Source organism: Bipolaris victoriae (assembly GCF_000527765.1).
Source record: "Bipolaris victoriae FI3 unplaced genomic scaffold scaffold_78, whole genome shotgun sequence".
Lineage (NCBI taxonomy): Eukaryota > Fungi > Ascomycota > Dothideomycetes > Pleosporales > Pleosporaceae > Bipolaris > Bipolaris victoriae.
The window spans coordinates 97066-117434 of record NW_014575314.1 but is presented as its reverse complement, the minus strand read 5'-3'; the positions used below and the strand labels follow the sequence as shown (position 1 = coordinate 117434).

At 51.2% G+C, this 20369-nt stretch overlaps 5 protein-coding genes across 5 annotated transcripts; 4 read left to right on the top strand and 1 right to left on the bottom strand.

The window, feature by feature from the left end:
* Nucleotides 1-2277: 2277 nt before the first annotated feature.
* Nucleotides 2278-3836, top strand: COCVIDRAFT_18298 (hypothetical protein; the record flags this gene model as incomplete). The annotated part of the gene is made up of 6 exons (XM_014698395.1): nt 2278-2308; nt 2346-2705; nt 2900-2951; nt 2998-3043; nt 3122-3285; nt 3365-3836. 6 exons carry the CDS (start codon nt 2278-2280, stop codon nt 3834-3836), a joined length of 1125 nt encoding a protein of 374 aa, XP_014553881.1.
* Nucleotides 3837-7651: 3815 nt separating this feature from the next.
* Nucleotides 7652-7810, top strand: COCVIDRAFT_106376 (hypothetical protein; the record flags this gene model as incomplete). Its single annotated transcript, XM_014698428.1, has 1 exon — nt 7652-7810. A coding segment is annotated over one exon (159 nt), but the record flags the coding sequence as incomplete, so codon positions are not given.
* Nucleotides 7811-9056: 1246 nt separating this feature from the next.
* COCVIDRAFT_106360 (hypothetical protein) lies at nt 9057-9260 on the top strand (the record flags this gene model as incomplete). Its single annotated transcript, XM_014698427.1, has 1 exon — nt 9057-9260. The coding sequence occupies one exon, from the start codon at nt 9057-9059 to the stop codon at nt 9258-9260; it is 204 nt and encodes a 67-aa protein (XP_014553913.1).
* Nucleotides 9261-13096: 3836 nt separating this feature from the next.
* Nucleotides 13097-13573, top strand: COCVIDRAFT_18296 (hypothetical protein; the record flags this gene model as incomplete). The annotated part of the gene is made up of 2 exons (XM_014698394.1): nt 13097-13131; nt 13174-13573. 2 exons carry the CDS (start codon nt 13097-13099, stop codon nt 13571-13573), a joined length of 435 nt encoding a protein of 144 aa, XP_014553880.1.
* A 2055-nt stretch (nt 13574-15628) lies between these two features.
* On the bottom strand, nt 15629-19804 carry COCVIDRAFT_18295 (hypothetical protein; the record flags this gene model as incomplete). Its single annotated transcript, XM_014698393.1, has 10 exons — nt 15629-16332; nt 16381-16492; nt 16539-16718; nt 16764-16978; nt 17037-17172; nt 17225-17270; nt 17329-17358; nt 17522-17683; nt 17730-18646; nt 18872-19804. The coding sequence occupies 10 exons, from the start codon at nt 19802-19804 to the stop codon at nt 15629-15631; spliced, it is 3435 nt and encodes a 1144-aa protein (XP_014553879.1).
* Nucleotides 19805-20369: the final 565 nt, after the last annotated feature.

Sequence of the window (20369 nt, the reverse complement as noted above, 5' to 3'; positions counted from 1 at the left end):
AGCGGAGGGCGGGAGGCTGAGCAAGACATTTTGGGAGAGCCGGCTAGTGAAACTGTTGAGTGTGCGCAAGTGGGCAGAGTAGGCTGATTGTTACAAGCTGACCAAGGTGACAGATTGTTTGGGAATATCATGGTGGAGTGGGAGGCCCCGCAAAGGGTCTTTTGCTAGTCGTCTGCACGAGTCATAAAGTTTGCAAATGCAGTATCTCTTGCTTGTCAATGTCGTGAAACTAATCTACGCTCACGAACGGAGGTGGGCAAGCCACGGGTGTTGGTCCGGATCGACGAGATATTTACGGATGCACGGTGGCGGTTTGCTGGAGAATCCATGGCGTTTCTAGGGAATCTATTGGGGCACTAAACGGACAGCAAGGTCCATCAAGATGCCCATGGCAGGTGGGAAATAGAGTTCAGGGACTTGCCAATGTGCTTGAGGCCGGGAGCGGAGGACGCTGCAGCGCCGTTTGCGGAGCGAAAAGGTTTCCGTGAATATTCGGATTTGAACCGAGAATTTGTGTAACTCTGGACAGGAAACGGGGCCATCAGGGTCAACGGTGTGAGGTAGGGTAACGTCGGGAGGATGAAAACATGGCAATTCACAATGCTGGCTTAAAGAGAAGAAGCGCCAAAAGAGGTCGCAATGCCTTTCTAGAAGACGTGTCGCGCCGCTTTTGTCACCCTACCAATATCCAGAGTTTGACGGGCAGGGAGGTCGACGTTTCCTCTACGCAGGGCTAAAATAGCCCCTGGGGGGCGGGTTTGTGGTGGAATCGAAACTCTGGAGAATTGAAAAAATGCAGGTTATCTGGAGGTGGGTAGGACTCTAGACACGGTTCCCGCACTTGGGGTGTGAACTACAGGTGGGCGGGCCGGACCCTCCGCGGAGGACGGGCGAATAAGAGAATGGCCGAAATGGGACCGGACCAAGAAGACGAGTTTCTGTGAGCCCTGGCGACATGTTCAGCGTGTTCAACGTGTGAGGGTGGGTTAGTGCAAGCCTAGGAGAAATGATGCGTTGTAGGAGCCGGATCTCCGTGATCGTCCAGGGACCTTTTACGGCCAATGTCGATCATGACCCATCATGTGCTTGGTCCAAAGGAGGTTGCCGATTTACAAAGATTGGTTTCAACGCAAGGGGGTAACCTGGCACGGCGAATCAAGACGCGTGTGGCGCCAAGCAGCGCGCTATCAGTCAATAGAACAGGCCCGCAGAAGACTGCTCGGTAAGACTGGCAACCGAAAAAGGCTCAGTCGAGGGTGGCAGCACGTCGACATGAGCCGAGTTTGTGAATATCGGAGGGAAGATGAAGCGAACACGAGCATAAAGGGGGAGGAGAAGAGCTGACGCTACGGATGGAGGCGCATGCATCTACCAAACTCTTGGGGTGGAGGGTAGGGTCTTAGTCTTGAGCAGCGGTGAGGCAATTGCGCTGCACGAGTGCAGATTGACAGCTAGACAGAGATGGAGGGCGATTGCGAGAACGCGGTGTGTGCGTGTAGACGGGCGCTCGTGTTGGCATCGAGTAGTCGGGCCAAATTTGTGCAACATGTTGCATAGTAGCGTCATAGCAGCAGGTGTATGTAGGTAGAGTACCATGTGTGCGACTGAATTGGGTATGGCGCGTGACAAGCCAACTAATACTACTACTGCTGTCTTGTTAGCGTGTACGGGGGGGGGGGCAGTTGAGAAGTTCAGATGCTGATCGCAGCCGAGTTTGGGCGAGGCGGGCAAGTCAAAGTCAGATTGCGAGCCAGCTGGAGCCCTTCTGTCAGTAGCAATCCGGGGCAAGCGAGACGGTAGCAGAACATCTGGTCATGGCAGCGAAGAGGCAGCGTGATAGGCGTCGTGGGAGGGTCGATGGGTGGATGGGTTTGGGGGGAGGGGTGGGTTGGAGGGGCTAGATGATGGAGGCGACGGGGCTTCTGAGTGGCCGCGAGGTGCGATGTGACTTGTTGAAACACGAACGATGCAAGGAGAAGCTAATGGGGACAGAGTGGCCCCCGTCCCCGTCTGTTCGCGCCCCAAAAGTCGAGGGCGGACTGTGTGATCAACGATGGAGAGTGAACGTGCGGGCAATTCGAGCATGTTCACGGCTGGTGTATAGACCAGTATGTATTATATGGCCGAAGGGGTATAAATTGCTTTTGTTAAGAGCTTGTGGGAGCAGCGTTGATCCTGGCTTGCAGCCGTGTCGCACGAGAGCCGGCGCGTGTTGCATTTGGCGCGCGTCTTTTGGCGAAGAACTGGAGATTGCATGTAGAGAGGGTAGTGACGACGATGGTGGTGGTGGTAGCATTAGGAGAGAATGGTGTGTAGTACAGAGCACATCAGCTAGTGCCGTGTAGGAAAGGGTCTGCGTGCTGGGGGTGAAACAGAAGGAGAATTTGCCAGTGGAGCCGAGCGAGTGGCAACGAGGCGTCGTGTGCGTGTGTGGTACCTGTCAGCGCGTGAAAAGGCGAAGAGCGAGACGCGATTCGTGGCGGGCGCTGGCGGCCAAGGCGGCGCTGGAAGGATTGCGTTCCTGACTACTGGCACAGGGTGGGTGGGATGTGGGATGAGGTCGAGATCGAGGTCGAGGTCGAGGTCGAGGTCGAGGCCGGCCGTGGCAGCCATGACAGCCAGCTTCGCCCTCTTGAACTCAGCTCGACGATGGTGGTGGAGAGGGCACGACTGGGGACAGGATAGGGTGGACAGGGATGGCGGTTGTGTGTGGATGGAAAACAGAGTAATGTTTTGTCACGGTTTGTGTGTGCACTAGTCGTGCGTCCTTTGCAGAAGCAGTAGCATCATCAGCAGCAGCATCATCATCATCATCACCATCGTGGGCCATGCGCATGAATCAGCCACAGTGCCGTCATTGCCCAGCCCCGCTTGCAGTGGGCTGTTTGACGTAGGGTAGTTGCAGTTGCACATGGAAGTAGGATCAGACGCGGTACATTACATATGTACATGTAAGTGTGAGTGAGTGTGTGTATTATAGCATGTATAATTGCACAGGTGTATATATGTACTATGCATGAACGGATTCAATATACACGTGTACGTACGTACGTACACACATACATACACACGTGTACATACATACATACTACTACATCTACATGCTACATCGATAGCACAGTACCATGCGTATCGACGAGCTGCCAGTGCCAGTGCCAGTGCCAATGCCGATGCCAATGCTCTTCGCACTCTACTACTCTTCCCCACACCGCCATGGCAACACATGTTTCCAGGGTCGCGAAAAAGGCCCAGCTGCAAATCCCGTGCACAGACGGCGATCACCAAGTTCGCAGAGGGCGTGCTGGCTGGGCAGTCGACTGGCTGCTTAAACGGGCGTGTGATGCATGTGCATGATTCACTCCAGGATGCCCTGTCTGTGCGCGCTAGTCCGCTTGTGGACGTCACTTGACCCGCCCGCCCAAAGCGTGCACATCCTTCATGCCAATCCCAACCTCACCCTCACGCCCCTCGTCATCCACCACGCGCCCTCTGCCAAGCCGCTGCGGGTGATGCGCCGCCAGTCCAAGGTTCACGCCTCCCACCAGCCCGGTGCACCGCCGGCCTGCCTGGTGCCGCCAAAAGCCCAACCGCCAGAGCAGCACACCGACACCACTCGCCCGCTCCAGCGTCGCCCACAGGCACACCCGCCTGTGGCCTCGTCGCCCGCCCTCCTAGACGACCTCGTCGCTCTGCTCTACTGCTGCTACTGCTACACCCACTGTTACTACACACTACTCTCGCTGGTCTACTACACTACTATCCACATCCCACTCTCCCCCTCCCCCCCCCAGCCAGCCAGCCCCGCCAACCACGCGCAACTGTGTGAAACATGGTAGCGCACCGTCCCGGATCCGCGAGCTTCAGCCCAACCTGTGCCAGTGTCTGCGCCGCCCTGGGGCCACGCCTGCCAGCCCTGGCCTCGCTGTTCCGGCTGCATCCTGCTCTCTCTCCCTCACTCTCTCGCACGCTCTTGGCCACCTCCGCACCAGGTGCTCTCAAGCGCACTCTCGCTGTGCCTCTTCTCACGCGCGTGTGCTGTCGCTTGCTGCCCCTCTGACGCCCTTGATCCGACGTCGGCCCTTGTTATACGCCGGCCGACGTCGTCCCCCCCCCTTCCCTCGTCCCTCGTCCCCCCTTCTCATCCTCACCCGCGCCCATGTCTATTTCCTCTCCGACGGCCGTTTCTGCGAGCCCACCAGGGCCTCAGCGCTGCCGCATGGCCAGAGTTTCGCGACCTGCCTCACCAGCGGCCGCCGTCCAGGAACGTGAAGCTTACGCTGCCCTAACGCCAGGCCCGGCAGCTGCGGAGTCATGGCACACTAGCCTAGCATCGCCCATGGATGGGGCAGTGGGCGCCCGTGGGCTCTGCTAGGTCAATCAACAGGCGGTGGGCGCGCCGCCGTGGCCTCGACGACGGTGCATCCGGACTGTTCCTAGAGTACTGGTCTGGTGCTGCTGCGACCACGACGGCTACACACGTCCTAGTCGTCGTCTTGCCTGTTGATCGCCTCATGGGCCAGAACCAGAACCCGCAAACTGGCGGCCGCCCCAGAACAGCCCACCCCAGCAGGGCTGCCTCAGGTCGAGTCTGTCCGTCCAGGGACTAGCTGCATCCTCAGCAGGGGCGATCGCTGCGCTACTGTGCCCATCAACTGTCGGCCACCCCAACCGGGCTAACCTAACCCCTCCGCCCCCCTCCCCTCCCTCGAAGCGACCAGTCCTGTCGTATGCGTCTCATGGCTGCCGGGTACATGCCATTCCCTCCCCCAAGCAGGCACGTTGTCACGTAGTGCCCTTTGTACTTGCCCCGTCCCAGTCGTGCATATGCCCTCACGCTTGACTTGCCCCATGCACTTAGAGTCATTGCCAGGGCGAGCCATTTGTCTCCGACCGCCTTCATCCCGGCTGTCATGAGTGAGATAGCGTCGTTCTCGTTAGGAGCCATGTCCTGGTCCGCTGGCTGATTCCGCCGTTGCTGCTATTCCCTCTTCTCCCTATTATCGTACTGGGGCCCTGCCAACCCTGATCATACTAGTAGCTTCGCAATTCGCCGACGCATCAATATAACTCCCAAATATACATCGACTCGTTCCCTGGACCACCTACTGGTACCTCCTCTCGCCGCCGACCTATATACCCCATATCGGTGTTTGCCATTTTATTTCTTGCTACGCTTAGACGTGCGCCTCACACCTCTACATTTACCACCCTGTGGCCTCGAGATCTATCCAAACAAATTCCTGGCCATTCATCCTGTTTCCCTACTTGCTGCTTCTGCAACGACGACGACCACCACCACCAAACCACCAACATCCTCAACCCATCTGCCCCCCCCCCCCCCCACCCACGACAACATCATCACACCCTCAACTTCGGGCATAGACACACAAACGCACTTGCCCCACTTGTGTCTTCTGCTCACCTCTGCAACCGTTCTTGCAAACACACGCTTCGCCCTCCTTTTGCGCTGTGCGATCTTGATCCCCTCTTTTGTTTTCCCTTGCCCGCTTCCATCACACGTGAGTATGGCCTTTTTGTTGGAGAACGACTTGACATGGATTTTCCAATGCTGACCTGAATAGCTTCCTTTCCAGGCTATATCCAGTTGCTCAGGATTTTTGTTTTTTTGGCTTCCGATTGAAGATTCTCTCATGTGATTTCGGTCACTATACACGCCTACAACCGTATCTTCGACCCATCTGGATCATTAGTCTTCCAATCAACATCTCCAACTCAAACCAAAACATTTTGCTCATTACCGCAAACAAACAAAAAACCCACTTTCCCCATGTTGCAGGGTATCCGGGCATCCACTTTGACAATGCCTTCGTTCGGACATGACATGTCCCTCGGCGGCGTGCCAAAGGTGGATGGATACAACGACGCCGACTCATGGTCTTGGCCCCAACAACCAACCACCAACCAAACCCCATACCCAAGCATGTTTGAGTCCTCAATGTACACGGGCTTCACACCTCAGATGCAACAGACAGCGCGTCAACCTCCACGCCACCAGTCGATTGCTTCATCTCGTGTGGTTTCAACCGCAGCGAGCACACCACCTCCCCCCAGGCCTCAGGTCGCAGGCAGCATGGTCAAAGCTCAACCCGCCTTCAAGCCCACATGGCACGGTTTCCTCGATACCACCAAAGATGCCATGACTGTAGTCGAGGCCGCACTTCAGGGCCGCCTTAGCCACATAAGCCGCCGACCCCATGACAAGGAGCGCGCCGAGATGCTCACTTCGGGAACTGTCTTGGTCTACGAGGAGAATGCGTCTGGCATCAAGCGCTGGACCGATGCTGTTCACTGGTCACCCAGCCGCGTCATGAACAACTGTCTCATTTACCGCCAACTTGTACGAGCACTCAAGCCCGAGGAGAAGAAGTCTGCGCTAAACCCCTCGTGCGGCTCAAAGAGGAAGCGAAAGGAAAGCAGCGGTCCTGTACGATCAAAGATTGGCGAGATGCTCGAAAACTCTGAGGACGAATACGAGAACCAATCCTTTGACCCTTCGCTTGCTGGCGAAGCCGACCCGATGAACAAGGTCTACGCAAACTTTGCCCAAAGCCTGACACCCGACCAGCAACGGCGATTCTGTGGCTCCCTCATCGACAGCTACGAGTTCAAGGAGGGTGGCTTGATGAAGAAGACCATTTCAGTCAAGTACCAAGGCACCCACCACCACGTCATTTCCTACTACAGTCTTGAGGACGTCGTCAGCGGCAAACTCAAGCGACCGTTTCAGGACCCCAAGCTAGCCGATATCCAACCTAGGCCTGAACTCCTCAGTGGATGGAAGGTCAGTCTTGAAGATGAGGAAAGCAAGGACATGCCCCTCATCACCGGTTACCCACACCACATCCAGCCGAGCCATGTTCAACACCATGTGCTCGGAGCCGTAACACAGGCACTTGGAGCCCAGGGAGTGATGCAAACACATGCTCCCCTCCACCTGGGCGTTCCTGAATACTGGCACGGATCCCAATACACATCAACTCACAACAGCCCGCAACACTATGGTGCCTCGCAGTCTGCTCATCAATACCCAGTCCAGCAGCCCTCGCCTCAAACATACCCAGGTCAGCAGCACTATGCCGCTCATCCTCCATCTCCTCAACAATTCTCATCGCCCCACCCGGCTCCTTCATCGCACTACCCCTCGCAGTCTACTCGGCACTACTCGTACGATCACCCATCAGCCGCACCACCCACCTCCTACTCTCACCATGGACCCACTTCGCAATACCAAGCCCCACAGCCAACCTCATACGCTATGGCCCAGCCCGGCACTTTTGAACCCCAAGCCATCACAGCCCAGAGCTCCCCGGCATCACAACAGCCAAGCCAGATTCCAGTTTCCCAGGCGAGTCAAGGTAGAAGGTCCTCGGCTCCCATTGCTCTCCAACCACTGCCCCAAACGCAGTATCCCTCGGCTCCTCACCCTCATTCGTACTACGTCACGGATGAAAAGTATGTTCCCGAGGAAAAGTACAATGCGAGCGCGCACCCTGGCTACTAAGCCCCAACGTCCATCTTGGAGGCGATTCAGACGGCTCCCGAGGTGACCTTTTTGCGATTTGCTACATTCTCCTACGATATTACCAAGCATACACGAGACATTCATGGTGGATGATTTGAATGCGATACCCCCCTCGGCGCTTCTTCCCTTGGCGAAGGCGATAACTATTCCTGCTCAAGCATTCTTGGACTTTGGTTGGCACTACGCAGTAACATTTTTCTTATCAACGGTCTGCATATATCCTTTGGTTCCACGTACGGTTATGGGCTTTTCGAACTTTTTTCTTAAAAATTGGGCCGTACTCTATGCTGTTGAGAGCACTACAGGTGTTTTTTGCTATACAAATTGACTTTGGTTTTTTGAACCCATTCAAAAATGGCTGGTTTTCTGGTAATAGCGTCTGGCTCTATGCTGTGTAATTTCTATATCCCCCCCTTGGTTTATCTGATCAGGCATATATGTCTGTATAGCATTTTTTGCTTCTTCATCTACCATCACCAACATACCCTTGTACAATTATCACCCAATCTGATGGCATCTACCTTAATCTATTTCCAACCACTCACCCCCCCCCCATGGCGGGTTCTTTTATTTCTTTTGTCTTCTTTTCTAGAGTAGCAAGGAACCCCTACAAGCCAATTTACGTATACAAAAAAATCTAGATATATCAATCTTGTTTTTTGGGGTACCACTATTATTCCTGTCCACTCTCTCTGTCTGTGTATCCACCCCCTAGAATCCCTCAATCCCACCTCGTACACGCACAAAGACACATACAACGTCACTACTCCTGCTACATACGACTAAGAAATCTCACCTCACCTCATCACTACTCGCCCACAGACACAGATGCCCTTCACATTCACACTCCGTGCGCAACGCACGGCTCCCGCGGCACATCCCCCTCGCAAAAACAACCGCAAAGTAATCTCGCGCCCCATAAGGCTGAACACGAACACACATCCGACATGGTGCTTGCTGACCACCCTCCCCATCCCATTAGCAGCACCCCAAGCAACGGGCGCGCACATACACACAAAGCCGACTTAAGCCACCCCTCCCCCCCACATGCATCCCATAACCTCCATACTCCACTTTCCGTGTCTGATGAGACCCAGCTTTTGACATGGGTAAGGTAAGTAAAGTGAAGTGTTACAAGGGGGAGAGGGGAAAGCAGAGACAAGAAAAAAAAAGTGGAGAAAAGAAAAGAGTGGAGTCGGGGAGAGTGGGGACTTGTTGCGGTAATGTTCGGGCTTTGTCGGCGGTAATTCTTTTTGGTTCAGTGGGTTTTGGGTGCAATGGAGAAGGGCCGATCGGAGGGTGGGATGGGGTTGAGGTAGGTAAGATGCATGAGCGGGTGGACGGACGGACGGGCGAAGAAGGGGGGGGGGTGCGTGTGTGTGGGTGTGATAAGGGGGAGTTAGGGTAGTAGGGGATTTTTTGGTATGCTAAAGGGAAAGGGAAAGGGAAGGATACAGAGAGTGCAAAGCGATGTACTCGCGATGCTCGTAATGCTCGTTCAGATGGGTGTTTGATGCAAAGCGCTGGCGCGCGCGCGCGCGGACGTTCGCTTACGAGCTTTTGGTGTGGGGCGCGAAGAAAGCGGTCGTTTGTTCGCTCCGACCTTGTGGAGATCCCTCTCTCTCTCTCTCTGTCTCTCTTACTATCGCTACTCATTTTGCTACTTTACTTGACTCCACTAGTCCAAGAAATATTTTTGTGTGGGAAAATGCGGTAGTAGCTACGGTAGTTCTTTTCCTCCTCTTTCGTCGTTGTTGTCGTCATTGTCTTTTTTTTTCTGCTTACCAAAGGGAGAGATTCTCGGGTGGTTCGTTTGCGAGTGGGCGGGAGGGGAGATGGGCGGCTGGGCGGCCGAAGTGCAGAGTGCGGTGTGTGCGGGTGAGATGGGCGCGGGTCGGCAGTTGTAGAGAGGTAAGGTTGAGAGGGGGGGGGGGCATGGGATCGAGTCGATTGGGGAGGTTTTGATCTCTCTGCGGGAAGAGGGAGGTTGGTTTGTGTTTGCGCAATGCGTAGGGCTGATACTTCGAAGTTAAGATATTGAGATTTGATTTTTTGCCATGTTGTGGTTGCAGTTCATGATGCTAGAGTTGGGCGCGCGGAGAAATGCTCATCCAACCCCGTCCCTCCCCCTTGAATCTCATTCACATGTTTGCAATGTCATGTGAGCACGACGGCTTTCACGGTCTTACTTGTGTATAAATTGTTTGTGCTATTAATTTATCAGAGGACACAATTGATGAGGGAGTTTTTACGTTATGAAATTGAAGTGCTTTCTAGACGTGAGGAATTGTGGTGAGGTATTGACGTGATCGTAAGCCTCCGTTATGTCTTTTGCAATCTACTAGCCCATTCTGCATTTGGATGCATAACGAAGAGTAGGGACTACGAATGTTATAGACGCACTATGCGTTTTGAGACAGCCTGTACAATAGCCCCACACCTTCTGCTTGCCCCATCGCTAGACCATACCGGCAGATCACAAATCATGTACACAGAACATGTCAGCTTTTCCTAAAATTGCAGAGACGAGACTCTTGCTTTCTCCCTTTTTTCCTAATCCCTATATACGCCGTCTCCTATGGAAAAAAGACCTGTATATTGCTGGCCCACTTTTTACTTACACGCAATGCATAACCAGGCACATATTCTCCCCCCTTTTCGCTAGTATCAATCTGACACAACCGCTGGTAAGCCTGCAAGGAGAAGAAGAAGAAGCCAAGGGGAGAACACGAAACAAAAAAAAACAAGGAAAAACGGCAGCCACACCCGCAAACACCGAGCGAACCAGCGATCAAGAAGAAGCAAAAAGATTCCAGAGCCTCATTGTAGCTCCACCAAACCATGGTTCGCCTTACATAGCCACTAGCAGAACATCGGTAGTCATGACGCTCGAAACCCACACTTGCCCGCCCACGGCCACATGAAGCCGTGTACGTATCCACACGTATCCACATGATGTTATCCCCTTTTCTCCTACTATACCGGTACATGTTATGACGAGTATACATCGGGCCGTACTATACAATTTTCCCATGTCATACCCGCCCTTCTTTTTTGTCGCCTGTCCGCGTAAAACACATAACACATATGTAGCATGACGTGGCGACCCCATGCGCGGAAAAAACCACGGTTGACAAAGACGTGGTGGTCTAGATTGCGGTGAGCTTCACCGCGTTTCTGGGACGTTGGCGCCATCATTATTGTTGCATAGGCAAGTGCAGATGTGGTAGGATGGATTGGGGGAGTAGGCCGGGGGGTGGCGGACCGGGGAACGGGCGGAATCATCGCGCAGTGGGGAGATGCGATGGTGTGAGATGGCTGTTGGGTGGTGCCTTTTTTTGTGCATAGCCGAGGGTGGGTGTTTTCTGCTCTGCATCTTGGTAATTGTGGATTAGTGGTTGGTCTTGGTTTCCGGTCTTGGTTCCCGGTCTATCCGGTCTGATTTGGAAGCGAAGGAGGAAGGGGGAGAAGATGAGGCGAGATGCATGGTCTAGATGGATGTGAGGGGAAGCTGCCTTGGCCCGTGTCTCGTTTCTCATGTCTTTACGTTGTTGGGTGAGGTCTAGAGTCTTGATTAGAAATGCTGTGTATAAACGCTAAGACTAGGGGGGAAGTTACGAAAATAGAATGACATTGGGTTGCTTCTTGTTCTAGTTTTGAGAGCTTATGGAGTGCGTGGGTTGCCAAAGATAATGAAGTAGGCTATGTTGGATGCTGTCTAGACACGCCGTCCATAGCTGTCTTTGACATCTATGTTATGTCTTCCTTCAATGAAAGCTTCTTCGTTCATTCTCATGTCGGTACTAGTCTTCGGGCGTAAGGAGTTTAGCGTTCTTGGAGGCGGCACTAACTACTTGTATCCGCTTTTGTAGACTTATCCTCATTGCGTTGTCTCATGAATAGTATCGCTCTTGGGGGATTCTTTTGAAGAGGGTAACTGGCGGTTGCTCATGAATGATGTGATTGGATTTGAGATAGGTCACGACGATAGTAGAACGCTTCATGCCGCCCTAGCTCGTTAGCATTGCCGTTTTTGTTCAGCACTGACGACATCGATGTGCTATTTGACTTTGCTAATATAGACGAAAAGATAGAGGATGGTGGAAAGGTTTCTCCGTCGAATCATATAGAGACATTGGACTGTCAAATATATCCTGAATACAGCTGGAGTGGTGGGAGGAAGTAGGTAGATATATCTATGCTAGCTGATATTAACTTTGAAAATCATTGAAGCTGTCTAATTGCTACTAGAATGAGTGACGTAGTGCTTTATTGCAGTATTGACACTTTATTTTGAGTTGACTGCGTCATGCAATCCAGAACGACTATAGGTGAGCAGAAGGGACCGGTTTTAGTTCTGACTACCTACAAAAGTTTCCGTCCAAGTGCGGAGATATACAGCCCTGCATTAGTGTAAGTTAAAAAAATCTACGACATGTAGCTTTTCATGAGGAAGCTAATGTATGATGCATAGTTTTTTGTCCGAAATCGTTCCCGTAGTTGATGTTTCTAGAGTGGCTAAAGAACTTGAAGGCTCCGCGGAGACACTTCTGTATCAAGGAAATTTGGATCGGGGCTGCACTATACTTTTGGCAGAAGGTTTTACATTTCAGGAAGGACAGGAAATCAGAATGCCATGTCTAGATGTTTATAGTATGCTTGAGGCTAAAAAGAGATAGATTGAGTCTGGGCAGTGTGGGCTTTGATGACCTCAACTAGTCCGGGAGCTACCAACTGTATCCCACAATGAGCTTGAAGGAAACTAATAACTCTGTGAGAGATTTGGATGACTCCTTTTGCTAAAGGGCTATTGATCACTTGAGCTGCATTTCAGTCCCGTTGATGGAGACAGAAGTTGTGATTATGAAAGTGGTATTAATATTGGCATATATGACAATCAGGAATTAATTCTTTTATGCAAAGAACTTTTGAAATTCCCAAAGGAAAGGAAATCGATGTTCAGCGATATTCGCATCACTGTCTATACATTGCAGCATGGTCGAGGGAGATATAGGAAATATTGAGGCATGCAACATGCACTTGCGTAGACTATCAAATGCAAAGATTTTCTGCGCTGATAATTCGCCTGTAGCGAGCGAGCTGTTGGATGCTGTGTTACCAGTTTGGCTCTATGGCAACACCCTATCCTCGCATACCAACGGCCGCCAGAACAACCGTTGGATTGCTCGATCGATGCCCATTCCTGCATACATGCATTGTAAAACTCAATCGATTGTCCTCATTTAATTAAGGCCTTTTGCATTGACAAGTGCACAACCTCGTGAAATGAGTACCTTGGTGTATGCACGATGTGCTGTTCAATTAGGACTCGCATTCGTAATTTTACACTTTCTGATAGACATAAACTATAAATCTGCTTCTGGATGCCTTGGAATCACTAAAAGTCCCTGCATTTCACCTCGAAACAGATTAAGGTTGCGGTGTAAGTAAGGTTTGGACTGCATCCTTATGTCTACTAATATAGGATGCGATTGCGCACGGGCCGCTAGTTATGGTGACGCCCACCGTCATTTTGGCATGTAGCTACACACAATGCTCACGCAATCGATTTCAAATTCCTACCACATGTCTGTTGTTTTGCTAACTTGAATAGCTCATTTTCTTTCCAGGGACAGCTGGCTGACCGCCATCACCACCACCAGTGCATTCAGATACCTCCGCGGAAAGTTCAAGATAGGGACACCTTTGACAGCAAAGACAGTTGCTTGGATGCTGAATGAAAAGTATACCGATCGAACATGCGCGCCAGATCTGGGATTCTCGTACCCAGTATACTTCAATGCGAATGCGATGGACATGTACCCCGCACGCCGTCCAAGTACAACCGCGTACGTGCAGGCCAAGCGTATCGCACCCCCCTCAACCCCTCACAATCAAACCTCCGATGAAGAGACAGTGCACGAGAATCCGAGGCGCCGAGATCTGCAGCGACGGGGGGGAAGGCAGCAATCGGTCGGCGCTGCTACCGAGAGCTCAGCTCTTGAACGGGGAAACGCGAAGGCTCAATAGCTTGTGACGCCGAGGCAAAGGTGCGCCCATGTCCTGCAACGCCAGTCGCGCGACGCACACACACTGGAAATGGTCTGGGAAGCCACAAGCGACGATATCTTAGTTCGCAACATCGAGGCAGTCATGATGCCATGCCATGTGGATGCATCCATGATTGCATTGCAGAGGCAACGATCAAATGACGCTGTGGCGGACAAAGGATGGGACTATTGCTAATTGTGTGCGTACCAAGGCGTCCCAGTCCAGGCCCCTGGGGCGAACCCAAGCAACACTAACTTAAATGCACGCCATCACCGAGCCCGCCTTTCCCCCCCTCCCACCTGCAACCCTGAAATGCAGACCATGGCATGATGCGTGGGGCGCCGCCTAGTTTAGTGGCTTGAACAAAGGGAAAGAATAGCCAGCAGTGACCCTGCGCAAGCCGGAGTAGTCTCCTAGCCTAACAGCCTTCATCCTAGAGTAACAAGCGGACGGGCGGGTTGTCCGACTTGAGTCGACTAACAATTGTGACTAGCAACGCCACAGGGCTCTCCCTTCTCCCCAGGTGCAAGCGAACATGGGACCACCGCCACACTACTCGTACGCGAAAGACCCGACCTAGACCCTTGCCTCCATCCAACCATCCTTTTTCTTTTCAGCTGGCCGCTATTGCTTTGATAAGCACTTCTTACGAGCTGGGCGGGGGGTGGGGGGAGCGGAAGCAATCTGACGACGAACAAAAAACGCCGCCGTGAACCGCACGCCGCGTGAGTTCCCTAGTACGAATGTACATGTACGTACGGTAAAGCTTTTCCCTTAGAAGCGCAACATCCGACACGAAATCTGCCCGAAAGCAGCGTTCACCATGTCTACTACATAAACCTAGACATGTGCTCACCTGTTCTCCATGCCGTTGTAATCCATGAGGGTTGTGGTGGGTGCAAGGCAGGGTTTTTTTGCCAAACCCTTTCTCTTTCTCTCAACACTTACAACAGGGCCGGTCCAAGGTCACGTCTGCCGTGTGCCAAAAAAACATGGGCTAACCTCGTTGCATTTCTTGTCTTGCACGTGGGCCAAGAAGAATACGTGGGACAAGAAAAATAAGCTGCACATATAGTTCCTTGTTTTTTTGGTTAATTCCTCTCGGAAGACAAGGGAGTTTACAGCAAGGTTTTTGCTTGCGCTAAAACATACGAGAACATGACGACAACTGACGTGATTTGGAGTCTTGGTCGTCACAAATCCGCGTTTCAGAACAAGCACGACCAAGGGACGGGAAGAGGCGGGGAGACAAACATGCTTGTTCGGTATTGGAAGCCGAGCTTGTTTTGGGGGGGAGAAGGGGAATAGGCTTGGTATGAGTTTTAAAATACCTGGATGATATCTGTCACGGTAATTACGAGGGGTTGCCGTTTTGGGTAAATCACAACATCGAGAGGATGGAGGAAAGTTAACGACACGCGTCTGACACCACATTTTTATGAAAAAGTGAAACTGAAGCGATACAGAAATTCTATGGCATCATATCAGGCCATTTTTTTTCCATAGCAAAAACAATAGCTCTGCGTTTGTTGAGTTGCACGCAAAAACGCACGTATCTTTGTCCGATAGCACATATCAAGTCCAACATCAGCTTGCTGAGGTACGCATCAACCCGTATTATGATACATCCGTCCTATTTTTTATGGCACATACGACCATCGGCGAAGTATCGAATTGGGTCTCGTTCGCTCCCCAGACATTAAACCTTCGACCGGCGGACTAGTAGTCAGGTGGGTGACCACTGGCGAATCCCCGCTGTTGTATGTTTTTGCCTTTTGTTTTTGTTTGGAAATCGGAAAATAGAAATCTTAGCAAGAACACTTTTTTTTCTCTTATGAATTTGATTCCTTTTCCTTGTAAAAGAATTGAGTGGTATGTGTGCATAGTTCGTACTTACGTTCGTCTATGCATGGTACATCGGTATATGGCAAGTAAGAAGACCTCAAGTTGGGGAAAAAAAAAGAGACGCAAAGGAAAATAGTCTAGAATTCTTCAATTCTCCAATGCAACACTACGAATCTAAACAAAAGAAAGCTATACACCCGCCGTAGCTCTAAGTGTCTTCTGTATGCAAGCACAAAGCTCTGGTATCCTAAACGGCTTGCTAATAACATTGTCCATGCCTGCCTTAAATGCCACCTCGACCTGCTCACTCCGCACGTTCGCCGTCACGGCAATGACTGGTACATGAGCCCTTACTACGCCTTTGCTCTGTAGTTGGCGAATATTGCGAACGCAGGTTAGACCGTCCATGACGGGCATTTCCCAGTCCATCAGGATGAGCGAGAGAGGCTTGCCAGATCCGTCGGAGACGCAGTAGTCTGTTGTGTGGAGATGCTCGATGGCTTCGCCGCCGTGATTCGCAACTGTGACGTGCATACCTGTGTTGCGAAGCTGTTTGGCGAGCACGCGTTGGTTGACAAGATTGTCTTCGACGATCAAAACGTGGAGGTCCTTGTTCGGTATGTCTGTTGGGACGGTCTTGATGTTGTGAGAATTGGTATTTTCAGTGGCTTCGTTGCGATTTCGGCTGGATAGCAATGTTTCTTGTGCGCGTAGACTCACGCTGACTGCAGCGTCGCTTTCACTTCGGCTGTAATTGGCACGAATACCACTCTTGCGACTCTTTACGTAGAATGAGAATGTGCTGCCAACACTTGGTTTAGAGGCGAAGCCGATTGCGCCGCCATGCATCTCGGATAGTCGCCGTGAGATGAAAAGACCGAGACCAGATCCACCTGAGATATATTAGCAGGGGTAAGTTAGTTATCAGATTCAGGACTTACCATAGTCAATATGTGTGCGTGGCGATGCTTGGGAGAAGCGGGTGAAGAGGAGTTGGTGTTCTTCGTCACTCAGCCCACGGCCAGTATCTTGCACAGAGAATACGATGTAAACCTGTTGATGTTAGGAAAGAAATCAAGCCACAGTATGTAAACCCTACAATATCACCCTTTTCCCAATCGGCCTGCAGTGTCTGCGCCTCTGAAGCTTCCGACGTACGCGAAAACGGCACTTTGCCGTGTTCACTATGGGTCGGACGCTCGAAAGTTATACCCAGACTAACACATATTTTCCGTATGGGTTCCAATCGCGTGAATTTGATTGCATTGGTAATGAGATTCTTCACAGTTAGCCAGTGCTTGTTTATTACTTGGCAACAACTTACGATGAGTATTTGCAAGACTCGTGTTGGATCGAGCGAAACCATTTGAATGTTACTGTTCTCGCAAGAATCTTCCATCAGGAACCGCAAATCCACGCCGGCTGACTTTGCCTCACCCTCAAACATCTTGACTGCATCTCTGGCGATGGACTCCAGTTGGACATCGACTGGTGTCAACACGAACAAACCCGAATCGAGTTTGGATATGGTGAGCACATCTAGACGAGTCAGCCAAACTGGCATGTTGAGAAAATTACATCTCAGACTGTTTCATACCATCAACAATGGTTTTCATATGCTTGGAACATTGAACAATCGTTTCGGCGGCGTCAATGGTTGTTTCCAAGATGTTTCGATAGACTTTTTGGTAATCCGGTGACTCGCCAAAAGCCCTATGAGTGGATATGATGCTCTACACGTTGCAATCAGTACCTTTGCCGTCTTCGCATAAAATCCTTACATACGTCGGCACATTGAACAATTGCAGAGAGAGGGTTGCGCATCTCATGTCTGGGTTGAAGTCAGACGACACACACTTCTACAAGGTGGCCACACCTTTGAGACTTACGAAGTAGTGTCAATAAAGTTCTCCAAGCTCCTGTAAACATTCTGTCAGGATAAAACTATCATTGGGTGAGGGCAAAAGTACCGCTTAGACTCTCGAGCTCTCTCTGCCTGGGTAGCTTGGAGCTTCTCACTCCACTTCTGTTGACTAGCAGTTGTAAGTACCCTTTTAGAGACCGCACCAGGGAGGCCAATACCTGATATCCGTACAACAACCAATCAACTCAATCACTGCGCCGTCGTCGTTAAGCTCAGGAAAAATTGATGTCAGGACCCACATAGGCTGTTCTTCGGACATTGTATCATCGAGACCCTGACTTGGTGCATTCCAGGTCTTCTTGAGACGCAGTTCGAAAGACCTAATCGATATGAGCTAGACGTTAACACAGGAAACGGGCATCTTACTGGTGCTCTTTGGTCTCCATAAGTTTCTTGAACTTGGCATGTCCTAGAGGAAGAAAGTCTTCGTCTACAACCTCGTCCCACGCTTCTTCAAGACTGACATCGCGACTCTTCGGGCTCAACATCTCAAACCAGGCATCATTTCTGTACGAATAAACTCCATCCATATCGACAAGAAAAATACCAACGTCGGCACGCTCTGCAAAACGCCTGAACTTGGACAGATTGCGCTCCGACTCCAGCTGGGATTGTGTCAGTTGCTGTCTGAGCTGATACTTCATCGCTTCGGCGGTGGCTATCGTTTGTTCCCGACGTCCAATGTCTTCTTCGTGAAGCAAGATTGATGTAAGAGATGTGGAAAGTAAGCGACTAGCAACCAAAATAAACTGATAATAGGTGTCATTGAAGGGTCTACGCGGATTCAGTCCCATAACTAGGAACCCAAGTATATTATCTCGCGAAGAAGTTGGGTTCAAGGGACAGATAGCCGCTGATTTGCAAGGATCTCCAAACCCCTGCCATTCGACACCATGAACAAGTTCTGCAGCGACAGGATCTTGGTCAAAGTGTACGATGATTGGTTTTCGAGCTGCAAGAGCCTGTCGGAAATACGGTGTGAATCCATGGTCCTGCTGGAAATCCAAGTGCTCTGGACAGGCTGGTGATCCTTTGGGGAGCCCAAAGGAGTCTCGAAGTTTGCAATGCTGTTGATTATTGTCGGAAAATCGAGTCCTACTTGATGTAGAGCCGCTGGTGTCAGCATCGGCAGAGTACAGAAGAACGAAGGGCATGTCCTTGTCGTTCCGTGACAAAACTTCGGTAGCAACGTTCCAGTAGGTATCGGAGTTTCGTGCGGTCGGAATCTCTTCACTCAATTCAAGAAGTGTACGTGAGCGTCTTTGCGTAACTACTTCTTTAGTCTGTGTGGGCATTAGTAGGCCTGTAAGAGGATAGATGAAATGGCCATATCTGTTCGCTTCCGTCCAAAGAGTTTAGGACAAAGTCTGATTTCTCGATCAAAGTCTTGTAAACCTAAAGTAGTGGTCTCAGATGAGTTCAGGAAAAACTGCTTCTTCAAGAACCCTAGGGAGGCCACAAAAAGCACGAAACATCTATAAAGTGTAAAAACAGGGGGTTCAACGTACTGTTTCAACCAAAGGTTCATAATGGCCAACGGTAGCACCTGTGGAGTCCAATATTGGGATGAACTTCAACGAAAAGTACGTTTCTTCCATGTATCCATTGCGTACCATGTGAATCGCAGTGTTGGTTTTCTGAACAGTCTCTCCGGCCAGGTTCTTTTCAATAATTGGTTCAAAGTACTCACCCCAGACTGTGGAAAGTGCAACACGCGCACTTTCTCCCATGCATGGATGGAAGCCTCCTAGAAGGCCAATCTCGGCTTCGTTGTATATCATGATGAGATCTGGCCCATAGAATATCACGGCGGGTTGCGGGTCCATCATGACCAAGTTGCAAAAGCTGCGCAGTTCAGACGACCAGGAACGCATTGGGCCCAGAGGGGTAGAGGACCAATCGATACTGCGCGCCCATGCCGCATGAGGAGACAGTCGGTCTGGAAATGTTTCTTCGTCTGTCCAGTCAAAATGCGATGGCTTTGCGTTAGAGATTTCTTTTGTGGGAGCCTTTGTGTTGGAGTTGCCGCTGTTCGCGCGCACACTAACGCAGACACCGCTGATGACGTTCCAACGACTAGCGACCTGAACCTTTGTCCAGTCGAACCCAAGGTACGGAAACGACACCTTTGGCGCGTCTTGCTCCTGGCACCATTTTTGGTATGGGGTAAATGGCAGGTAGCCTTCCTCATGGTTGTTTTGCGCAATGACTTTGCGGCCTAGGAGTCGCAACAGGCCTTCAGGATTTGCAGTGGCCATGGCCGGATTCCAATAATCCAATACATATGGATTCAGACAGTCGGCATTCTCTGGTCTCGTGTCAATTACAAAGGTAGGGCGGGAGTCTTTGTGCAAAAGTTCCAGCATGCCTACGCGATGGAGTGGTGGTACATCATTTTTCGACGGTTTCAGAAGTACGGGGTCGCGTGCAGGCGTGGCCATGATGTGCGTTCAACGCTGCATGGGACGTCTGGTCCTCGTGTTGGGCGGAAACTTTACCCAGCCGGATAACGTGCTAAATGTCGTTGGTATTGAGGTAATGCGGGACAACCGTTGCTGTAGCTCGGAGTGTTTGGTAAAACAGCGCAGTTTCTCCAGGCGCCTGGCCTTGCCATGTGGGTCTTGTCCTAGACGCTTGTTGTTCCTAGCGCGCATCCTGCGGCGACGATCGAAGATCATATTTTCCAGCAGGAACTCGAACAGGTTAATGCCATCAGGTATATACAGGCAGTACACAACCACCGCGAGCTGCAAAGTTGCCAAATAGATACATGAGCGAACATGGAGTACGATACTTTGCTGACGTTAAACAGCAGTCATGTATCCGTGCACGGCACCATCTACCGACCTCACGGGTCCATCATAGACGATATAGCGGCATCGGCTGTCCCGCTATACCATCGCATTCATACTTCTACTTATACCGTATTCATACTGTACATATTTGTGGAACATTAACGGGCGAATAAAGATAGAATTAAAGACATCGATGAAACTGCGCCACCCG